The sequence below is a fragment of the Orcinus orca genome, chromosome 11 (genome assembly GCF_937001465.1).
Source record: "Orcinus orca chromosome 11, mOrcOrc1.1, whole genome shotgun sequence".
Taxonomy (NCBI): Eukaryota; Metazoa; Chordata; class Mammalia; order Artiodactyla; family Delphinidae; genus Orcinus; species Orcinus orca.
The window spans coordinates 3930168-3951770 of NC_064569.1; the positions used below are offsets into that span (position 1 = coordinate 3930168).

At 62.6% G+C, this 21603-nt stretch overlaps 2 protein-coding genes across 4 annotated transcripts in view; one reads left to right on the forward strand and one right to left on the reverse strand.

The window, feature by feature from the left end:
* TSPAN9 (tetraspanin 9) overlaps positions 1–13915 on the forward strand; it is a 183981-nt gene extending 170066 nt beyond the window's left edge. For both annotated transcript variants that reach the window (XM_033404257.2, XM_004279008.3), the window contains 6 exons: positions 6200–6391; positions 6749–6823; positions 7970–8071; positions 8688–8819; positions 9144–9227; positions 10611–13915. In XM_033404257.2, coding sequence (XP_033260148.1) covers positions 6200–6391; positions 6749–6823; positions 7970–8071; positions 8688–8819; positions 9144–9227; positions 10611–10682 — 657 coding nt within the window. In that variant the 3' untranslated portion in view covers positions 10683–13915. The remainder of the gene's footprint in view (positions 1–6199; positions 6392–6748; positions 6824–7969; positions 8072–8687; positions 8820–9143; positions 9228–10610) is intronic.
* A 3710-nt stretch (positions 13916–17625) lies between these two features.
* The window catches only part of TSPAN11 (tetraspanin 11), a 63883-nt gene continuing 59905 nt past the window's right edge, over positions 17626–21603 (reverse strand). For both annotated transcript variants that reach the window (XM_004279009.4, XM_033404258.2), the window contains one exon: positions 17626–18840. In XM_004279009.4, coding sequence (XP_004279057.1) covers positions 18781–18840 — 60 coding nt within the window. In that variant the 3' untranslated portion in view covers positions 17626–18780. The remainder of the gene's footprint in view (positions 18841–21603) is intronic.

Sequence of the window (21603 nt, forward strand, 5' to 3'; positions counted from 1 at the left end):
CCCACCTCCCCGCCAAGAGGCGAGGGTGGCTGAAACACGATGTAGCCGCCCCCTCAGTCCTCGCGCTGACACCTTTCCCCCTTCTCTGCGTGATGAAGTTCCTAGCAGCCGGCTTCTCCCAGGGCCAGGCAGGATCGTTACCAGCCAGCGCACTGGCTGTGAAATTATAGTCGTTTCTGTTTGCTGTTTTATTCTCCACATCCACTAATTTATTAAATGCTGTTAAACGTTGCACTTGGCCCTGACTCACAGAGAACACGGGGGCGTGCTGAGGCCAAGGATTTGAGGGGCTCCTGCAAAGCAAAGAGAGCGTGGGGGGCAGGGGCGCTGCAGAGACACAGAGGCCTCGGGGATGAAAGTAGCCAGAGGGTGTGCTGAGCTCTGAGGGGATGGGGCAGGTAGAGAAGGCGACTTAAACAGGCAAACAGGGGCTATAGGGGAGCTGCGGGGGAACTTGGCACGGGGGTGGTGAAGAGGGTGCAAAGGGGGCCTTCTTTTTCAGGTGGGTTTGTGTGTCTGGCTATGGTCCTGTTCCCAACCCCTCCCACCCCTCCCTCCCTCCCTCTCTCCCTCCCTCCATCCCTCCCTCCCTCCATCCCTCCCTCCATCTCTCCATCCATCCCTCCCTCCATCCATCCCTCCCTCCATCTCTCCATCCCTCCCTCCATCCCTCCCTCCCTCCATCTCTCCATCCCTCCATCCATCCATGCATCCCTCCCTCCATGCATCCCTCCCTCCATCCATCCATGCATCCCTCCCTCCCTCCATCCCTCCCTCCCTCCCTCCATCCTTCTCTCCACCCATCCCTCCATCCATCCATCCATGGAACAAATATTTCTGCAGTATCCAGGCATGTTCTGGGCCCCACGGTGGTAGAGAGGGGGCTGAGACGTGAACCTGGCCTGGGAGCATTGGTGTTTCTGTGGAGATGGGCAGTGCGTCTACACAGAGGGCCAGGTAGGGATGTCCAGCCCTGGCACAGGAGGTCACCCCAGGGAGGGCCTCCCTACACGTTGGGGAGATGGTGGCAGCTGTGGGGGACACAGGCAGTGGCTGCCCTTTGGCTCTAAGCAAGTGAGGGAGGAAGCTCAGAGGGGAGGTTTGTTCAGGGGAGGTTATGGTTTCCCTCCCGGAGAACTGGGGTGCTGTGTGAAAAATACATAAGGACACATGGCAGAAACATGAATTAAAACCACAGATCAGTGTGGTTGCAGCTGAAGACGGGGAAAGGCCATGGGGTATTGGCTAATTACAGCAGACTTGATAAATGAGGCCACAGCCTGCGGGCCTCAGTCTGCACGCTGTGCATCTGTTGGATGGGCCCAGGGTGATGAGGAAGATGCTGAGACCCTGAAGGGTCCCGCACCTTCTCCCTTCTGAAGAGAGAGCCTGGAGGAGGGAGACCCATGGGCATTGCCAAGGGGAGGCGCTGTTCTAGGCCCTGGGGATTTAGTAACGGACAATACAGACCAGGTCCTGGTCCCTGTAGAGAGCAGGGAACGGACAGATGCCAAGGGTTTGCTCACCTTTGGATGGGGGTTCATTTGGAGCCCGAGTAGAAAATACTTGGAAGTGCCCTTGGTTGGGAGAGGGGCAAGGGGCAGGGAGGCTCGGTGGTCAGGGTGGCCCCTGGGCCTGCCTCTGCTTAGAGAGGAGTGCCGGACCGCAGCAGGGTGGCTGGTGCCTTTGGGTCGGTCAGTTGGCTGGGTCCTGGTGCTTGAGTCACCCCGCCTCGCCCCGGGGTTTCTTCCTGCCGGGGGGCTTGAATCTAGCTGGTTGTGTCTGAGACAACCCTCTGCTTTGGGAAGCCAGTGTCCCCGAATGCCACCAGCTGAGCTCTCCAGCGCTGAGCTCTGGCTGTGCCCCTGCAGGCCCCGCCTCCTTCCTGTGCTGGGCGCCCCCCCCCCCCCCCCCGTGTGGGGTGGTTTCCCCCCTGTCCCTCCCATCCCTCCCTCGCCCTCCCTGCCCCTTCTGTGGCTTCAGAGGTGGCTTCCTGTCCTCTTGCCCTCCCGCCCAACAAACCCTGTCTGCTGCCATTGCCCCCCCCCAGACATCAGCCCCTCTCCGGCCCTCACCAGCACTGTCCTCCCGTGCGTGTCCCTCTCCGAGCTAGGACGCACCCCACGCTGGAGGGACGCACCCCACGCTGGAGGGACACACCAATTCTTCCTCGGGTGTCTGTCTTCTCTGTGAGTTGGTAGCTGGGGGGTGGACACCTGGCTTGGGCAGGGGGCTAGGGCAGCGGTTCTCCATCTCTATTGGCATTTGGGGCCAGATGTCTCTTTGTTGCGTGAGGGCTGCCCTGTGCCCTGTAGGGCAGTTAGCAGCGTCCCTGGCCTCTGCCCACTCAGGTGCCAGTAGCACCCTCGCCCCAAGCTGTGACAAAAAAGACTCGACATTACCGGATGTCCCCTGGGAGTAAAGTTGCTCTGGTGGGACCACCGGACCGGGGTGAGAACAGCGTGTCTCAGGCTCGGAGATTCTCTAGTCCAAATGCCACATCTTAAAGGGCTTTGGGCCGCAGAGAGGGAAAGAACCTTAGGGTCACACGGGAGCAGCGTAACGAAGGAGGCATTTTAGGGAAAGGATTCAGGCAGGTCTTTGCAGGCTGGGCTGAAAAACGGAGGCCAGAGGAAGGCAGGGGCGCGTGGCCGGGACCTGGGCTTGGGGCTGAGGCAGCGGCCTGGCGCCTCTCACCCGTCGGGGCTCAGCGGGGGTGGCGCCGGGGCTCTGTGTCAAATGCCGGGCAGCCAGGTCCCGGGCTGGGCCTGGCAGTGTGATGTCCTAGTCTGTGAACTTAGGGTCTGGGGGCTCTGCTGGTTTGGGGTCAGAGACGGGAGCAGAGGGTCCCTCCCTCTCAGCAGGAGGCCGAGGATGTGGGGTGAGCAGGGCCTCTCGTTGCCTGCAGGGCCTCATTCATTCAGCAGTGGCCTTTTGGGGACGGGGACGCGTGTGTGGCTCTGAGAAGAAGGTGCGGGACTTGGGTCCAGGCTGCCGGTGGAGGCTGCCCTGCTGTCCGCAGCAGGCCTTACCTGAGACTTACCCGGGGCAGGGTGACCTCAGACAGGAAATGAGAGGGAAGCAGAGGTGTGGGGAGCAGCTCGTCCTCCCCGGCGGGCTGTGGGGAGCTGGCACAGCAGGTCAGAGGTTGGGGGGCCTGAAGTCACCGAGGTGACTGGCTCCTGGAGGTTCTGAGCTGTTGGGAGTTCCCACATGGGGGCCCCTGTCCACGAGGCACACGGGGAGGGGAGGCACAAGGGGACCCCCCCGGGCCCACTCCCGGTGGGAACCGCTGCTGGGAGGGAGCCAGACAGTCGTCCCTTGGTATCCGTGGATGCTAAGGTCCCTTATATAAAGTGGTGCGAGTACCCTGAGGACTTTCCCGGGCCAGGGATGGTCCCGAGGGGCCCGGTGTCTCCAGCGCAGGGTGGGAGGGCGTCCTGCGGCTCCAGGGTCCCAAGGCCAGGCTCCCTACCTGTAGCGAGCGACCTAGCCTGTAGCAAGTGACCTGGCAGCAGCGGGGTCTCCTCTTTTTCTTTTCTTTTTGCGGTACGCGGGCCTCTCAGTGTTGTGGCCTCTCCCGTTGTGGAGTACAGGCTCCGGACGCGCAGGCTCAGCGGCCATGGCTCACGGGCCCAGCCGCTCCGCGGCATGTGGGATCTTCCCGGACCGGGGCACGAACCCGTGTCCCCTGCATCAGCAGGCGGGCTCTCAACCACTGTGCCACCAGGGAAGCCCGGGGTCTCCTCTTTTTTATTCCAGGGTCTGGCTTTTAGAGCCATAAATCTTCAGCATGGAGAGCATGAATTTCCATGGTGTGATTAATGAAAGAAAAATTGAGCCGGCAGCACAGAAAGTGACCGGATTGAGCAGAGTCAGTGACAGGTTGGATAAGTCTCTGAGCTTCCCTGCAAACCCAGAGCTCTGACCCGGCTTGGGGCGCCACCTGGTGGTTGCGGGTGTGGGTGGCACCCAGTCCCTGGCTGAGCTGGGTGGATGCCCCGTTGCGTGGGGGGCCGCTCTGGGCCTGGTGTGCCCACACCGCGGACTCGGCCCCGTTGCAGCGGGGCTGCCGCAGGGCACGGGGCGAGGGCGGCTGTCCACGGCGTGGGGCCCCAGCAGCTGCTCCGCTCGGCCGGCTCCATCTGCAGCCCTGGGAGCTGTCTCCGGTTTAGTGCCGCGCGGGAATAGCCTCGCTTCTTTCCGCATGCCCCGTCTGGACTGCCTTTCCGTCTCCTCATTTATCAAAATCCTACTCATGCGTCGAAGCCGAGCAAGCCCTTCCAAGTACATCTCGAATTGGACTGTCTCTCGGCACTCCTGCACAGCCTCCCGCTGGAGGTCCCTCCAGCCCCGCCTGGTCCCCTGGTCACGGCAGTGGCGTCCTGATGGCTCGCCCATCGCACTTTGCCCTCCGATGCCCTATTCTCCACACAGCAGCCAGAGTGACCTGCTGAAACCACAGATCACGTCCCTGTCCTGCTCCCGGGCTTCCCATCCCATCAAGAACGCCACCATTTTCGTTCCCGATGCCTGCGAGCTCCCACCCGCCGGTCCCCCACCACTGTCACTCTGTCACCTCTGGTCCCCGGCTGGCCAGGCTCCCCCCCCCCAGGGCTTTGCACTGCTGTTTCCTCTAGAACATTCTTCCCCCGCTTATTTGCGTGCTTATTTACTTCCGCTCTTGTGGGTTCCTCCTCAAGTGCCACCTTCCCGAGAGGCCTTCCCTGCCCCTGCCCCACACTCCCTCCCATCCTGACTGTTTCTCTTCACGGCACCGGGAAGCCTGTCGTGTGCTTGCTTGCATGTCCCCTCTTCCCCAGGGCGGGTCTCTGCCGGCGCCGTTGCCACCGCTGCCCCATGCTTAGAGCAGGGCCCGGCTTTAACGAGTAGGAGCTCCACTCCGGTTCGTGGAGCAGCTGAGAGAGGAAGTCGTCTCCTGGGCAGCCTCTGCCGGTGCCCGGCCTTCCCGCTGTCCGCCTGCGTGTGGCCGCCTCGCCCTCGCTGCCACGTGTCCGCTCCCCGGAGTGGGGGCAGCTCGAGAGCAGAGACGGGCTTGCATCCTGGGGGCCGCAGCATGGCGCCCGGCTCGGGACCTGTCTCCCGGAGGCCGGCGCCCGGCCCTGCTCACCCTCTTCACGGGCCTTCTTTCTTTCCAAGTCCCACAACGGTCCAGAAGGGGAGTGGTAGTGTCTCATTCCCCACCTGCCCCGTGCACGTGCCTGAGGGGCTGCCCCCTCCCCCTGCCACCTGAACTCTGCGTCACTTACTTGGCCCCCGTGCATACGGCCTGGGGTGGATGCTGCCCTCCCCTGGCTCCCGTCTGGTCCGAGCCGAGGCCCTGGGAAGGCAGGTCCCTAACGTGGCTGTGGCTCCTCTGTGCTGTAGGTTCTCGGTAGATACCTGTCGACCGACTGACTAGCTCCCGAGACCCCGCAGACATCCTTGAGCCCCTGGAGGGAGCGGGGGGGGTGTCAGCTTATGGAGTGTAAAACAAGGCTGCTGTGCAGACCTGCAGCCCGGGGAGTGGGAAACTGCAGCCGCGGGCATCGCAGCCCCAGGGGTGCCGTGGAGTGGAGTGGGTTCCAGCCGGGGCGGCTGCTGCTCCCTGGGATGGATGGTGAGGTCATGGCGGACCCATGCCCTGCACGTCGGCCAGCCCCTCAGCCAGGCCAGGGAGCCCCTTCCTGTTTCCATATGCGTGAAATTTGTTCTTCCAGCTCCTGAGGACCATGGACAGGTGGCCCTTCCGGTCAGGGCAGCGGGACCCAGTCACTGCAGGGTCTGGCTCTGAGAAACTGGCTCGGCGGTTCCCTCCCAAACTCCTCACTTGCTTCCATGACCATGTGGCCCCTCCCCGCCTCCTTCCGGAGCGCCAGGCCCTCCTCTACTGAGTGGGACCCCCATGGCCACGCACGTGCAGCTAGGACCTTCCGTACTTGTTACGTGCTTTCCCTGCGCCTTGTTTAATTTGTCCTCATTGACGTGACCCTCTGAGCTTCGAGAAGCTAGTTCCATCCCGTTTGACGCAGAGGGGCTGGGGGCTTCGTGCAGGTCACACCACCCAGCTGCACCCTGTCCGTGTCTCACGGTTGGGGCCGGGGGAAGTGGGGGCAGTGGAGGGACACGCAGTCCTTTGAGTCTTGTGGAGACGGATACCAGAGCAGTGCCGGGCTAACAGGCTTCCCTTTCTCTCCAGCTCTGTGGCTGTGGACTGCTTGGAGTGGGCATTTGGCTCTCCGTGTCCCAAGGCAATTTTGCCACCTTCTCCCCCAGCTTCCCATCGCTGTCTGCAGCCAACCTCGTCATTGCCATAGGCACCGTCGTCATGGTGACGGGCTTCCTCGGCTGCCTGGGCGCCGTCAAGGAGAACAGGTGCCTCCTTCTGAGTGTAAGTTGGACCCCAGACCCCCCAGCCCTCCGAACGCTGGATCGCCCTGCATCTGAGCCCCTGAGCCCCCTGGGTGCCCAGCCTGAGCCCGGAGAAGTAGCTCCTAGAATGGTCTTTGCCTGACCCCACCCCTCTTCCTCATGATTGGCTGCCCCTGCCCTAGGTGCCCCTCCCACTCCTTGACTGGTGTCTGCCTCCTCTCCCTGCCCTCCCCATCTGGGAGTCCTCAGGAGCCGTGGCCTCTCCCGTACCTGGGAAGTCCTGTCTAGGTGTTACCTGTCCCCGGCCACCCCGTTTGCACCCCGTCCCCGGCCGGGACCGCTGCCACGTGCCCACGCCTGCACCTTCTCTTTGCAGTTTTTCATCGTCTTGTTGATCACCCTCCTGGCGGAGCTGATCTTAATTATCCTCTTCTTTGTCTACACGGACAAGGTAAGCCTTCCAGGAGGGGAGGGGGCGTATGGAACTTCCTTGCCCCTGGGGTTGGGTCTGGGAAGCCGGAGGAAAAGCAGTGACAGTTCATACTTGTGAGGAGAGGAGAGCTAAGAAGGGCCTGGAAGAGAGGTTTTGGTGGGGGCTCATTACCTAGCGTAGTCTTAGGAAGTGGAGTCCGCTAATGACCACGGGATGCCACGGACGGTCTCTGGCACAGAGAGCTCCCCGTCACTGGGAGTATTCAAACACATTGTGGGGAAGGGATGCAGGGCTCACTAGGTGCCTGGGCTGGGTGATAGGAGGGTAACCTATTGGTAACACAGGGGAAGCTTCCAGGTGACAGTGCGTAGGGCTCACAGTGGAGGCAGCTGTGATTCCACGTCCAGAGACCTTTGGGGACAGACAGCTGCTCCCAGACTGCCCCGGGGGGTCAGGAGGGTGGAGCGGGGACCCCTGGCGACCCCGCCAGGCTGGACGGTTCCCTGCAAAGTTGGGGAACTTCTTCTGGGGCCACCAGGAACGACTGGCCAAGCGCGGGCGTCGGGCTCGGTGGGCCCTTTGGGTGCGTTGTACCCAGAACCGTGTTACCATCTTCTCCTTGGGTCCTGAAGGAGGCGACCGGGCCACGCTGAGGGGGAGAGGCACTCTCAGGATTTGTAACAGTAGTTCCTTTGCATCTCTGAAAAGGAGGCACGATAATACTGCGAGATCCCTGCGGGCCAGCCTTGTTCTCAGCTCTTTACGGGAGTCCTTTCCTCTAGCTCTCACAGTCCCAGAGATAGAGGCTATTTTCCAGCTTCACAGACACAGCAGAGGTGGCCCACGCTCAGGACGGCTGATCCGCACCTTGCGTTCCCAGGGTGTGTCCCGACAGGGGCAGCCTTGGGGGGTGTCGTGGCCTGGAGGCAGGTGGCCTGTGCGGGGCTGGTCCTGGGACCAGGGCAGCTGAGGGGCTTGGGCTGTCCCCGCCTCCGTGTCACAGCTCTGGCCCGAAGAGCTCGGCTCTCCAGGGTCACCCCCCGGCCCCCGGCGGGCCTCCCCCGCCCGGGAGAGCTGTGGCCAGCTGTTCTGGCCGACCTGGGAGAGCTGGGGAGCGGGGCGGCCTCCTGCTCTCGCCCGACTGAGTCTGCCCTCACCTGTCAGGTGAATGAGAACGCCAGGAAGGACCTGAAGGAAGGCCTGCTGCTGTACAACTCGGAGAACAACGTGGGGCTTAAGAACGCCTGGAACATCATTCAGGCCGAGGTGCGGGGTCGTGCTGGGTGGGGGGGCGGGGCCTGGCCTCAGACTCTGGGACCCGGCTGGGCACCCTGGCCTTCTGGATCAGACACCGTGTGGCAGCCGCAGAGGGGTGAGGGGGTCGGCAAGCAGGACCTGCAGCTGCGGGGCCCAGGGAGCTGGGAAGGACGGATGATCGAGAGGGCACCTCGTCCAAGCCCTTCCTTTCGGAAGCTTTGGCACGAACGACAACTTATTTTAGCAGCAGGGTTGCCTCCCTTGTCATGACTCAAGAGGTTCTGTTCTAAGAGGAAACGAGTTAGCACAGCGCGAGGGGGCAGGGTGCTACAGCCAGCTTGGGACGGTCCACAGAGCCAAGAGCCAGGGGGCTGGTGGGCGAGCGGAGGGCCGAGCGGCCTGCCCAGCGCCCAGCGCCCAGCTCAGAGGGCAGGTGACATTGCCTTCTCCCCATCCAGCCTCCAGGAAGGAGCAATCACTTCCTCCCCTGGGCCCGGCTGAGGCCCAAATAAGGGACAAGAAGGCTGAACTCCACGCGGCAGCTCCCCTGGGGGCCGGGTGACAGGGGAAGCCCAACGGGGACGCCGGGTGTGGCCCGTCTGACCCTGGGCCCCTCCCCCTGCAGATGCGGTGCTGTGGTGTCACCGACTACACAGACTGGTACCCGGTGCTGGGGGAGAATACGGTTCCCGACCGCTGCTGCATGGAGAACTCCCAGGGCTGTGGGCGCAACAGCAGCGCCCCCGTGTGGAGGACGGTGAGGCTGCACCCCACCCCACCTCAGGGGTCCGTGCGGTGGACAGCCTGGGGACGGTGGCCCGGGCCACCAAGGAGGTGACTTAACGGGCGGGCGGGGATGCACAGGCCTGAAGCCAGAAGGCAGGTGGGCAGTGGGGGATCTGGGCCCACATCTGGGGGCGTCGGAGGTCGGAGGGAATGGGGTCTGGGGCTGTGCGGCGGGGCCTTGTAGGCGGATCCCCTGGGGGAGATGCTCGAAGGCAAGAGGACCGGGGCCGGGGGCAGGGGCAGAGGCGCAGAGAGGGTCACGCCGGCGCCTGAAGCTCTGGTCCTCGCTCCCCAGGGCTGCTACGAGAAGGTGAAGATGTGGTTTGATGACAATAAACACGTGCTCGGCACGGTGGGGATGTGCATCCTGATCGTGCAGGTAAGGGGGCCGTCCAGCCTCGCGCAGCCCAGCCCCAAAGCCCAAGGGAGAGAGGACCGACGGGGGCCCTCCCCGCCCGGGCTGCGCCCCCGGGGCCTGTGTGAGCCCGCAGGAAGCCGCCATGGGTTTGCCTGTGACGTGCCTGTCCCCACAGCACGGGGACGTTTACCCTGTGACTGAACTGAACGGCGGTGAGTCCTCAGGCGTCAGCTGTGAGCAAGGCCTACAGGCGCCTCCGCGGGGTCTGCCCCATCCCGTGGGATACGTGCGGCCTGGCAGGTGGCTGAGCCGCTGTGCCTTCGTTTACACATCCACGTAGTGTGCGTGATCATGGGCCGCTTCTGAGCGTTATGTGAGTTTAATAGCCGACACGTCGCACTGGGGAGGCGCTCGGGAAGGGCTCGCTGCCCTCAGCCAGCGTTTCGCGGGCGGTCGTGCTGTGCAAGGCCCAGCGTGGGTGACAGAGGGGGACTCGCAGGGGCCCCCAGCTCCCTCCTTGAAGAGAAGGCTGACGTGGTGAGAGCAGGAGCCCCCGGCCTTTCTGGGGGAGCATTATGGGCTCCCCCTTGCCCACTTGTGTATAACTCCTACCCTTGGTGACCACCTGACCCTGACTGGTCCATCACGGGGAGATGAGCTCCTGCACGAGGTCCCCTTTCTTCCCTAAACCCCGCGGGCCGGACCATGTCTGGTCATCTGCGAGCCTCCGAGCTTAGCAGACAAGCCACTGTCCCTGCTCAGGGCTCTGACGGAAGACGGGCTCATGGGAGCAAGGGTCTCTCCGGTGCCGAGAGTGGGGCTCGGCTCGGGGCTGCCTGCAGCCCGGCCTGGACCAGGACGCCGGGGCCAGGCTGGGCCCCTCGGTCTCCAAGGTCACGGGCAGACCTTGAGTGTGAGTGCCACGGGAAGTACGGTGTCCTTGGCCGCGCGATTCGCGGCGAGTGCTGGTGCCTGGGAGGCCGCAGGCTGGCTTCCTGCACATTCTGCTCCGCTCGGGATTGGGGGGCCGAGGGGACCCAGATGAGTGGTAACTTCCTCCCAGCGGAGCAGCAGTCAGACGCCACGCCATGTACCCCAGGACCCCGCGGAAGTGAGGCGGGGGGCTGTCAACGTCCTGCCGCTACCCCCACGCCCCCAGCTCCCCGTCGGCTGCCACTTAGGGTCAGGTCCTGCCCTCACCGCGGCACTCTGAAACGGCAGGTTTCTGGGCCTTGAAGCTCGGTGACGTCCCGCACGGACAGTCTGAGCGGCCGAGGTCCCCACGTGCGGCCTCCCCTTTTCTGCATCGTTCTCACTCCGCCAGCATCTGCATCCTGCAGGGGGCTGCCTCACACGCTCTGGGTGCCCGTGGCCCCCATCTGAGGCCTTCCCTGTTTCTTTCAGATTCTGGGCATGGCCTTCTCCATGACCCTCTTCCAGCACATCCACCGGACTGGGAAAAAATATGACGCCTGAGCGGGCCGGCCGAACGCCCCGGCCCCGCAGACACTGCGCCCGGGAAGAGGCCTTCAGCTTGTGTCGCCTGCCCGCACCCTCCAGACTGCTGACCCCTGCACCCGCTGCCCCGGCCTGGCTTCCCCGCCGCCCGCTGCAGCCTTCTCGGCGGGCGGAGGCCAGGGAGGAGGAGGTGCAGAGACCTCGGGGTGCCGGGGTGCCCAGATGCCTGTGTATTTGCCAAAGAAGACAGGGTGGGCAGGCGGTGTGCTCTGGGAGCCCCCCGGCACCAGTGCGCTTCTGCCCTGTCCTTCCTCCGCTGACACTTTGTCCCTGCGTGGCGTGGGGCGGGAGGCGCAGGGCTCCCTCCCAGTGGAGAGACTTCGCGGCGGAGGCCCCGGTGCCCCCGGCCACCCGGAGAGCGGGTGCGCGGACGCAGGCGGGGCTGACCGTCTCCCGGCCGGGCCCCTGGAAACATCTCGCCCAGGCTTTTTATACCTTACAGTGTAACTTTTCTATTTTATTTTACTCTGATTACGATTATTCAGGAATACTATCTCTTGGATAAGTTTAGGGTTAGCTTTCTGATTTATAACTTTTTACTGCGTTGATTTCTGTAACGGTTTGATTTTCTTTCTGAGGGTGGGGACAGGCAGGGACAGGGCGTGTCCACCCGGTTTCTGTCAGGACAGGCCGCTGTGCACACTCAGGAGGCTCTCGCCAGGATGCACTGAGGGTGGGGGAGCAGGGAGCCTGGGAGGGGCAGGGGAGACGGAGGCGCAGGAGGCCGTGCGGGGGCGAGGCCTGCAGGGTGCAGCGTTTGCCGAGGCCCAGGCCGCGTGAGAGGCCCGGGCGGGGGTCCTCTGGGGGCTGCGGGTGCTTTGCTTGGGAACGAGGCCGAGCGGTCGTGGGTCCTTATGCGTCACTGATGAGCAGTTCCTTTTCCCTTCTTCCTCCCTCCTGCCCTCTGTGGGCCCGGGAGGCTCCCCTTCCACCCCTGCGGGCATTCCCGCGACAGGTTCTGCAAACACGTTATTTCACAGACATTCCTGCTAGAAACTCTTGGACAAATACCTCTCTAGTTCAGACGCTGCTTACCCTCTCACGTTGCTTCTGGAAGGGGAAGCGGTCCTTCCGAGGAGCTGCTCAGACAGCGGCAGAGGACCCACGACCACCAGAGGGGAGGCGGAGCCGTGGTCGCTCCAGCCAGAGTCGCTCAGCTGCTGACTCCCTGCTGGAGGGAGGGAGAGACGTCCACCGGGTCCCAGGACCTCATCTCCTTCCCTGGGGTTCATCGATGCTGAGGTGACTGGTGATCACGTCCTCTGCGACCCCAAGGAAGAGTACCGAGACCCAAGAGAGGTCAGACGGGATCCTGTTACGGTCGCCCCAGGACAGAGCAGCCTGAGTCAGGGCCTGGAGATGGACAGTTGGGGGGCATCCGACTGCCGCGGGGTGCCCCGACTAGGGTTCATGCTGGTCTAAGCAAGTTGTGCAGTTAAAAAAATAAGTCAAGAGTCCATGGGGCTGAGATTGGAAAGGTTTCCCCACCAGCTGGTGCTTCCCCAGGTGGGCCTCACCTGGGCGCTGCCTTTGTTCTGCACTGTTGGATGGGTGCCCTGACCTCCTGGGGGGCCCTGTCTCCTCCCCAGCCTCCACCTGTCTGTTCCGAGAGCTGAGACCTGGCCACCCAGCCAGCAGCCCCCTTCTCCCTTAAGTACAAGACGGTTGGGACCAGTACAGAGCTTTTGGTGTGCGCGGGAGTCGAGCTTCTGGGTGCGGGCGGCAGAGAGTAGGGTGCGCTCAGCGGGTTGGGCAGAGCAGAGACCACCTCCTGAGACGGGAGTGGGGTGCTCATGGGAAAGCCCGTGGGCAGGGCCGCGGGTGGAGGCCACAGGGGACGGGCCTTCCCCGCCCTCTGGCCCTGCCTTCCCGGGAGCCCAGGTCTGCAGAGCCCAGAGAGGACGCACCACCATTCCGCCGCGAGGGACCCTCCACAAACAAGCATTCGGGCGGCACAGCGGCCCTGCTGCGTAATGGGTTTATCTTGGGGGGGGTTTACACCTATCAATGCAATGTAAAATTTTTGTTAAAATCAGCAGCGAAAGCCTAGCACCTTGGTGGTGTATGGCCTCGCTAGCATCTTATGTTTCTGGGGCTTCAAGGGGCGTCCTCCGGCTCCCTCCTCCCGCCAGCCCCTGCCCCGTCCGTCTGTCCACAGAGCCTTGTCCACAGTTCCCCAAACTGCCTTCTCGCCTGACCCTGTGCTTGGCTGTTTTGTGGTTCGGCCGAGTCCGCGCACGGGGGTGGGGGGGCTCCTTCCAGGCCCTCGCCCACCGTGCAGAGCGGTCCCCACCGCGCCGTGTGACGTCAGTGATGGGGCCCAGCACCTGCTCGGTTTCTCCCGACCCTGCTCTCGAGGGCAGCACTACCTGAGGGAAACCCCTCCTTGGCGACTCCCCTGCCAAGGTCACAGTTAGCTCAGTGGGGTCTGATGCAGGCGGTTTACAGAGTTGACTCCCAAGGCCAAGGTCCTGCAGCCGTCAGGGGAGTGCCTGTCTCCACTCGGCCTCTCTCTGCAGCCGTCTCGCAAGGGAGGTGAGCCAGCAGGGCTGAGCACGGCCCTTGGGGACCCCAGCAGGTGCCGACCCCTGTTCCCCCGCTGGAGGCCCTCTCCTCTCTCCCCTCCAGCGTGGGCCTGCGTCGTGGCCCCTCACCTGGAAAGGTTGCTGGCCCACCCCAGGCCCTCGTGCAGGTGTTCTGGTTTCACTTGGACCAGATGGCCGTCCGTCCTTGCTCTGGTGGCCAAAGAGTGGTCCAGGTGGATGGAAAGGATGTCCCGCCTCTCCGGCCCCTGCCCACCGCTGGTGGAGGTGCTAACAGCAGCGACCCAGCCAGGACGGAGCGGGAGCCGGGTGCCTGAGGTCCCCCCGCCCCTCGGCCCTTTAGGGCCGGCCTCTTGCGTTCCTGTTCTCCCATCCCCCCGCTCCGCCGCCACGAGGCCAAGTCCAGGCCGTGTCCTTGCCTCGCCACGCTGACCGGGCCCCTCGAGGCCCAGGCCTGGGGCTTGTGCCCACACGCTGCCCGCTGGGGCAGCATGGCCGAGCGGGGGTGCACGCGTGCTGTTTTCAATGCACTTTTCTGCTTGCGATGCCGTATCTGTGCGCTTCCTTCCTCCTGGTCCTGGCTTACGGAACGCCATGTTTTTAGCATGTTTTTAAATAAAAACTGATAACGTGTCAAAAGCACACTCAGCCTGTCTCTTTGTGGTGTTTGTGTCCACTGAGCCACGACTGTGGCTTTTTGACGAGGTGTTGCTGTGGGGACCAGCCTGCCTTGTCCACGCACAGCCCACAGCAAGGACCTCTCCCCACCTCCTCGGGCCCAGGCTACAGATCTGCTGGGTGGGGAGGGGTCTCTGGGGTCAGGGGCCTGTCCCGGCGGCCTGGCCGCGCGAGAGGCCAGCTCCCGCCTCAGTGTCCGCCACCCGCCACAGATGGCCAGTCCTGGGGTCCTGTAAGTGTGTGAGGGCGGGGCCAGGAACAAGTTCTCAGAGGCCCCCAGTGGGGCGGGGCTGTCAGCTCTAGGTACAGCCTCTCCCCGGTCCCTGCGAGGTTCCTGGGGTTCGTGTGGGCCTGGCGTCTCTCCCAGGACTGAGGGGGCCGCACCCGCTGAGGGTGGCCCTGGGACGGCTTTCAGAGGGCAGGAAGCACCTGTCAGCAAGAGATGGTCGGCGGGGACGGAGGGCGGCATTGGAGCGCGAGAGCCCTGATCTGCCGGCCAGCTGCAGCGGGAGGCTCCCAGCTCCCTCAGCTGGGGTTCTGGCTTGTGGGTTTTCCTCTGCTGTCATCGCCACAGTGACAAGGAACAGGAGAGGGGTGGGTGGGCGGGCTGGGCGGGAAGGAAGGGTAGGTACAGCACGGGGTCTTCCTGAGTCCCTCCACACGTGGAGATCTGCCCCCCTCCTCAGGGGGAGGCCAGGCTGGCACGAACTGTCCTGAGCACCCACCTTGGCACCCCTTCCCACGGCTGCTGTGCCCCGAAGCCCCCGGGGGTTCGCTGAGGACTGAGGAGTCTGAGGCGACCCTCTCGAAGGTCCAGTGGAGTGGGGTCCCTGGGAGCCTCCCCAAGGACAGTTACCGGGGGACCTTGGGGCCGAGGGCAGGTGACCCTCCGTCATCTGCTGAGGACCAACCAAGTCAGAGGAGCGCCGGTGGGGCCGCTCCCCCTGCCATCCTGCTCTTACTCCTGCCCCAGCCCGTGGGCGCCCCACGGCGATGCCACCTGGCCCCTGTGCTGTCTGCTCCTAGAGCATCCCGGCCGCACTGTGAGCGCTGGGTTCCTGCCAGGTGTGCTGTGAGAGGCAGCTGCCCTGGCTGGGCAGGGGTCACAGCCTGTGAGCCGGTGGGTGAGTTTGAACTTTAAGCTAAGAGCAGTGGGCGCCCGCTGAGAGGCTTGAAGCCCGTGGGACCGGCTCAGCTCTGCCCTTGCGTGCCATGCCTCTGGCTACAGCGTGAGAACGAAGGGAGTTACCAGCGGGATGGGGGAACATCCAGGGCTTCCCTGGTGGCGCAGTGGTTAAGAATCCACCTGCCAATACAGGGGACACGGGTTCGAGCCCTGGTCCGGAAAGATCCCACATGCCACGGAGCAGCTAAGCCCGTGGGCCACAACTACTGAGCCTGCGCTCTAGAGCCCACAAGCCACAACTACTGAGCCTGCAAGCCACAACTACTGAGCCCACATGCTGCAACTACTGAAGCCCGTGCGCCTAGAGTTCGTGCTCCGCAACAAGAGAAGCCACTGCAATGAGAAGCCCATGCACTGCAACAAAGAGTAGCCCCCGCTCGCCGGAACTAGAGAAAGCCTGCGCGCAGCAACAAAGACCCAACACAGCCAAAAATAAATAAATTAAAATAAATAAATTGAAAAAAAAAGAAGACATCCAGCTTGTTCTGAACCAGAGTAGGTGCTTGGCAAGACACTGGTCAAATCTGGGGCCTCAGGAGTCCCCAAACAAGAGGTGGGACCCCAAGGAAGAGCATCCCCCTGGCTGAAAGCTGGAGTTGGAAGAGAGTGATCTGGGGGGCGGAGCTGGATTGAGTGTGGAGCCGGGATAGAGCTTGGGAGATGTGCGGGATCGGTGGGCAAGCTTCCCCCCCTCCCCCGGGGAGCTTGTTCTGCTCTGCTGGTCCAGTAGCAGCATTCAACAAATCCACACAAGTCAGATTAAGTCAATGTCATTTTGGACACAAACGTATTGGCATTGCAATGGTTCCTTCTTAAAGTGTTCGGCAAAGATTGGAGGCTATTGATTTAGCCATCTGGTTTTTGCTGAGTGTAACGCAGCCATGGAGACGGACTAGTGTGTCTCCTTAAACTAACAAAAAGGGTAACAACCCTCCACAGGGCGTGCCCGGGCCAGGCTCTCCGGTTGACGCTGCTGCTGGGCTCTCCCTCTCGAGGCGCTTGGATGGCACTGCCCAGCTGCCCTCAGTGCCCCTTGATGCTGAGCAGAGGGGGGACTGGTGTACCCCAGTGTGCTCTGTGGGTCTGGTGGGTAGAGCCTGCTGCCACCCAGAGATTTTTCTCCGGGTGTCTGCAGAGCTCAGGGAACCAGCCTTGCCCGACGTCTGCAGCAAGGCTGATCCAGCGTGTGGACAGGTGAGGCCATCTCACTGGTCTATGGCCTCAGGAAGCTCCTGGTCTTTTGCCTTCCTCTCCCTGCACTGAATTCCTGCAGGGCCAATATAGTCTCAAGAGATATCTTCTCTGGGTCAACAGACCCGGTTCCAAAGGACTCAGCCTTCTCACTTACTGGTTGGCAACTCAGGGAAAGCATGTGAAATTTGATCTGTGGTCCCCAACCTGGGGTTCCCTAAACACCAGATAAGGACTTTCAGGGACACTTACAGCTTTTGAAGGGTCTGGTGGAAACCGTTCCCACCTTGTGAAACGGCGCCAATGGGACCATTAGCCCTCTTGGCTCCGGCTGGCCTGGCTGACGACAAAGTGCAAGGACAGAGTCTGGACCTTGCTGACGGACAGGGCTGGGTTCGTGCTTTACTGACCACCCTCTTCACCCCCTGGCCTGACCCAGAGGCTCCCCCAGGCCCCGCTGCCGGCCGTCAGTCACTGTGTCACCATCTTCAGCCACTGCGTCATCTTCAGCCAGCGATGGATGCAGGGGGAGAGCGGGAGCGGGGCTTCCTGTGCCCCCACTGACAGTCTGTCCATTCTCAGCTGGGGGACGGAGGGAAGCAGGGCCCAGCTCGCGGCAGCCCAGCCACTGCAGCCTGACAGCCCGGCCCTCAGAGCTGGCACGGAGCGGCAGGTGACGGGCCCGCCGGCGGGCACCGAGGCGGACAGCTTCGCAAAGGTTTCGTGCTGCCCACCCACCTGACCGGGGCCCCGCTGACTGCCAGCCTGTGTAGACAGCAGTGCCCACCACCCCCAGCGCTGCTTGTGTGCAGTGGGGAGGGGCCTGCAGGTGTGCCGGCCCCCCGGGCACACTTGAGCGTTTGCGCAGACACGCGTGCATACTCACGCTCATGGTGATGGTGCAGGTGAGCAGACATGCCGGCCCAACAAGACAGATGTGCTCAGACGTGCCTAGACCAGGTCCAGCCCCTGCCTGATACCCAGGCCATCGGAGGGCGGCCCCGTGGTTGTTCAGAGAATAATCTCGACCAAGATGCGGGCGTGACACAGGAGGAGGGTAGGGCTGTGGACTCCCCTGCAAGGCGGGCTCCCCCCAGGGACATCCCTGGTGGATGGAGGGCTCACATAGTGAATGGGACTGTCGGGTTCACACCAGGCGAGGAGCTCGCGCCCAGCCTGCAGACCCCCGCACCACCCCGTACCCCCGTCTTGGGGCCACCCAAGCCCAGCTGGCCCAGGTGCTCCCACGGACCCCAGCCCCGCCCACCTCAAGCAAGTTTTCTAGACAGAAGAGTGAATGAAGTAGAACGAGCGCGTTCTGTCACAAAAGACGAAGCATTTACTTCCTTCTGGCTTCACACTGGGCAACCTGGGTCCCCCAGCTTCTCTGAATTACGATGGAAGTCACTTTGCTTTGGGGTGAAAAGTGCCCCCCCCCCCCGCATCTGGGGACGGGGACAAATGAACTGGTCCCCGTGGAGAAACGCTGCCACTCTGGAGTGAGGTGGCCCGGGGTCCCGGTACCGGCGGGAGAGTGTGACGTCAGCCTGGCCTCTAGCCCTGCAGAGAACTTGGGACTTATGGTTATTTTTCGATTATATGCACGAATCCCAGGAAGTTGGAGGGCAGCAAAGATAATCGCAGCACCATGTTTTTTGGCTTTGGTGCAATCTGGGATTGCTGGAAAGCTGGCCTTCCTTTTAATGAACTGGCATCGGTGACCCTGAGATTCAAGCCATGGACAGGAGACCCCCGAGGGGCATATGGCTAGAGACGGGGCTTGGGGACCTCTCCCGGGGAGGGGCCCAAGGCAGGACCCTGCTCCCGGCCCTGGCAGCTCCACCCCGCCTGCGCCGCCCAACCCCGGCCCTGCAGGAAGGAACCGGGCCACCTGACACTCCTTTCCAGGTGAGAAGGTGTGGTGGTGGGCAGAAGGCTAGGTCTTCTGGGGGCAGAGCCAACCCTACCTGCCCACCTGATGCATTTCCTGGGCCGGGGGGGAAAAAGCACACCTAGCAGAGGCACGAGGAAGGATGCTGAGCACAGGTGGGAGGGTCACGGGCCCAACGTAAGCATCGCAGAGGGGCCAAGGTTTCTAGCCCTGGTTCAGGGTTCAGGAGCAGGGAGGGGGCACAGCCTGAGCCCAGCCCCCTGCGGTCCTCGGGAGCCCATGCCTGGAGAGGCTCTGGCTGTGGTCTCCCAGCAGGCTCCGTCCCCGGCCTGGGGGTTCTGGCGGTGAGCCCACAGAAGTGCAGGGAGGGGGCTGAGGGTCCCCGGCCCGGGTGGGGGCTGCAGGAGCCATGGTCTCAGGCACTTGTGGGTCCCAAGGGGCTGGGCACAGAGTGGGGGTTGTTTCCGGGAGCTTCTAGGCCAGCTGATACTGATGTCGCAGGCCTGGCCGATGGCATTTGGGCCCCTGAACTTGCGAGGGGCAGTGGGACGGGGACAAGGTTGGCCGTTAGTATAAATGCAGCTGGACTCTCCGGTGCAAACAGCAGGTGAGAATCATTCCGCAGATCTGCCGGGTGGAAAGAGCAGAGGGACAGAGCAATCAGAGCCCGCCAGTGTGCCGGCCAAGGGCGCCCTGGAGCTGGGCTTCCCACCCCCAAGTGCCCCCTGGGGACCTGATCAGGGGCAGATTCCGACTCAGGGGGCCCTGGGCCTGGGACTCTGCATTTCTAACAAGCTCCCACGTGATGCTGGGGGTGGAGGTGGGGACCACGTTGAGAACCACACCCAAGAGCGGTATTTCTCACACTTGAATGGTCACGGATCCCCGGGGACCTTGTTAGCTGCAGATTGCAATTCTGTGGCCTGGGTGAGGGCCTGCACGTCGAACCAGCTTCCTGTCCACACGGCGGCTCTGTGGTCCCAGATCTTCTCTGGAGATGGCCTGGTTTTATTAGATTCCGAACAGTGACACCGCCACTCCCTCGTTGCTGGCTGAAGCCGTCTTTCCTGAGGAAAGTCTGTCTACATCTTGCTGCTCTCAGATACCAGAGAAAAACAAGGCCCCGGAGTCGATTCTCTGGCCGACGTGCAGGAGGGGAAACTGAAGCCCTCAGTGGAGCGTCCAGGACCGTCACCAGCTCATCTTGTAAACCAGCTCGGGACACGGCCCCAGCCCCAGGCCCGGGGAGCCTGCCTGCCAGCCCCTCTGTCCCATCTCCGAGCTGCCCAGAGCCGGGCAGTGCTGGGCAGTCGCCTCCCACGTCTCACTTGCCCGTCTCTAAACGCAGAGGATGAGGACCTTTGTTCCCCACCCTGTTCTTTGTTTGCTTCTTCCTCTTCCTCTCCTCCATCACGCGCGAGGATGCACTGAGAACGCGGAGGTGAGGCCGTGTCAGACCGAGGAGGCCCAGGGCTGGGGCCGTGGCCCTGATGAAGATGGCGCTGCTGGCTTCCGGCTCCTGGCCCGCAGGAGGGGACACTGGGAGGGCAGCCCGTGACTGTGCCGCGGACAGGGGTCCAGGTGGGTTTCCCAAATATAGGAAACAGTACCCCATCTTTCCCAGTGGCTGCTGCTGACCTGATCTTTCCAGGGTACCTCCGGATGCACACGGAGGAGGACAGGCTGATGAGGACGGCGTGCGGCTGGCAGACCCTAGTTTCTCTTTGAGAGACTCAAGGAGGGAGCAGAGGTCGAGCCCTTCTGTGCCCCCTTCCTCCCTCCCCTCTGTCCCCACGCCCTGGGAACACAGCTTTCAGCTTTCAGACTTGGTGCTAAGAGCAGCGCTAATCCACCTCTGATTCAGAGCCATGGGCTCAAAGGTGGCTTAAGAGGTTATCTCATCTCCCGCTGGCTTTAAGCGGGTGGCGGTCACAGTCATTCCAGCCAGGTGGCGTGCAGGCCCTCTGCCCTGTCCCACCTCATGGTTTGATGACTTGTCCTGGGGGATCATCTTGTCAGGGGGAGGCCAGATGGGGGCAGCTGGACCAGCACAGACTTGTGGCTGCATCCCCTACGGCACACCTCTCATGCCGGGGAGGGCCCGGAGGGCTGAGCGTCCAGCACGCGCACTCTGTACATGACATGTGTCCCAAGGGTGCCCCTGGGGAAGGCACGGCAAGGTGGACGTCAGCGCATGTCCAAACACACACACACACACACACACACACACACACACACCCCACCCTGATGCATGCAGAGGGGCAGACGATGTGCTCATCAACACGTGGGCACATGTACACACACGTGTATACACACACGTGCACATGCACACACACACCACTTTGATGCATGCAGAGGGGCCGAGGATGTGCACATTCACACACGCACGCACGCACGGACGCACACACACACCACCCTGATTCCCATAGGGGAATGGGCCCAAACTATCCAGTCCCTGAGGGACCCCCAGTGTCCCGTTCCTGACAGAGGACATGGGGGACTCAGCACAGACAGCTGTGAGCAGGGAACACACAGGCCAAAGGGGCTGCAGGAGCAGGAGATGGCAGAGGGTGGGCTGGACAGGCTGCTGGGCTCAGCCTGTGTGGGGCACGGGTGAGAGGTGCCCTCTCCTGGTAGCCTGCCTGGAGGCGGTGTTTGCCGCGTGCGGGCTTTTTAACAGGGAGGCCGGCATGCTTTTAGCCTCTTGTGAGGTTTTTGGGACGGCAGCCGGCTGTCATTACAAGCATCAAGGATGGGCCAGGGAGGTCCAAGAAGCCGTTCCGATAAGATCTTTCAGTTCCCCTTTAAATGACCTGCAGACCCCAATCTCGCTGTCCTGTATGTTTCTGGGCTCAGGTTTCCATCCTACGTTGTGGGAATGTCAGGGTGGGAGTGGGTTAGCTTCTATCTGGGGCTCTGTGACCTTGGGTTCAGTCATAACCTCTGAGCCCCAAGTTCCCCTCTATCAATAGGAAAACATCCAGACCGTACATAGGTCCAGAGCCTTCCCAGTGAGATTCTTTGAAACTCAGTATGACAAGACCAACACCACGGCACCCAGCCCCTTCTGCACCCTGAGCCTGTGAGAGGCTCCCCAGGGCCCTCAGGATAAACCTCCCCCATCCCCCAGCCATCCAGGGCTTTGCACGTGTAGTCCCCTCACCCTGGCATGCTTCCCCCTTCTGCTTCTGTCAAACTCCTTCAAGGCTTAATTATATATCACTTCCTCCAGGAAGCCTTCCCTGATTGCCCATGATGGTTCAGGTCTCCTATGTGCTCCCCAAACCCCAGGGCTCACACTGTGTGCGTGGCTCCTGTGTTCTCTGTGTCTCCTCCCCTAGAGTGAGAGCCCCTAGCAGAGGGGACCACGTGCTGCTGGCTGGTGTGGCC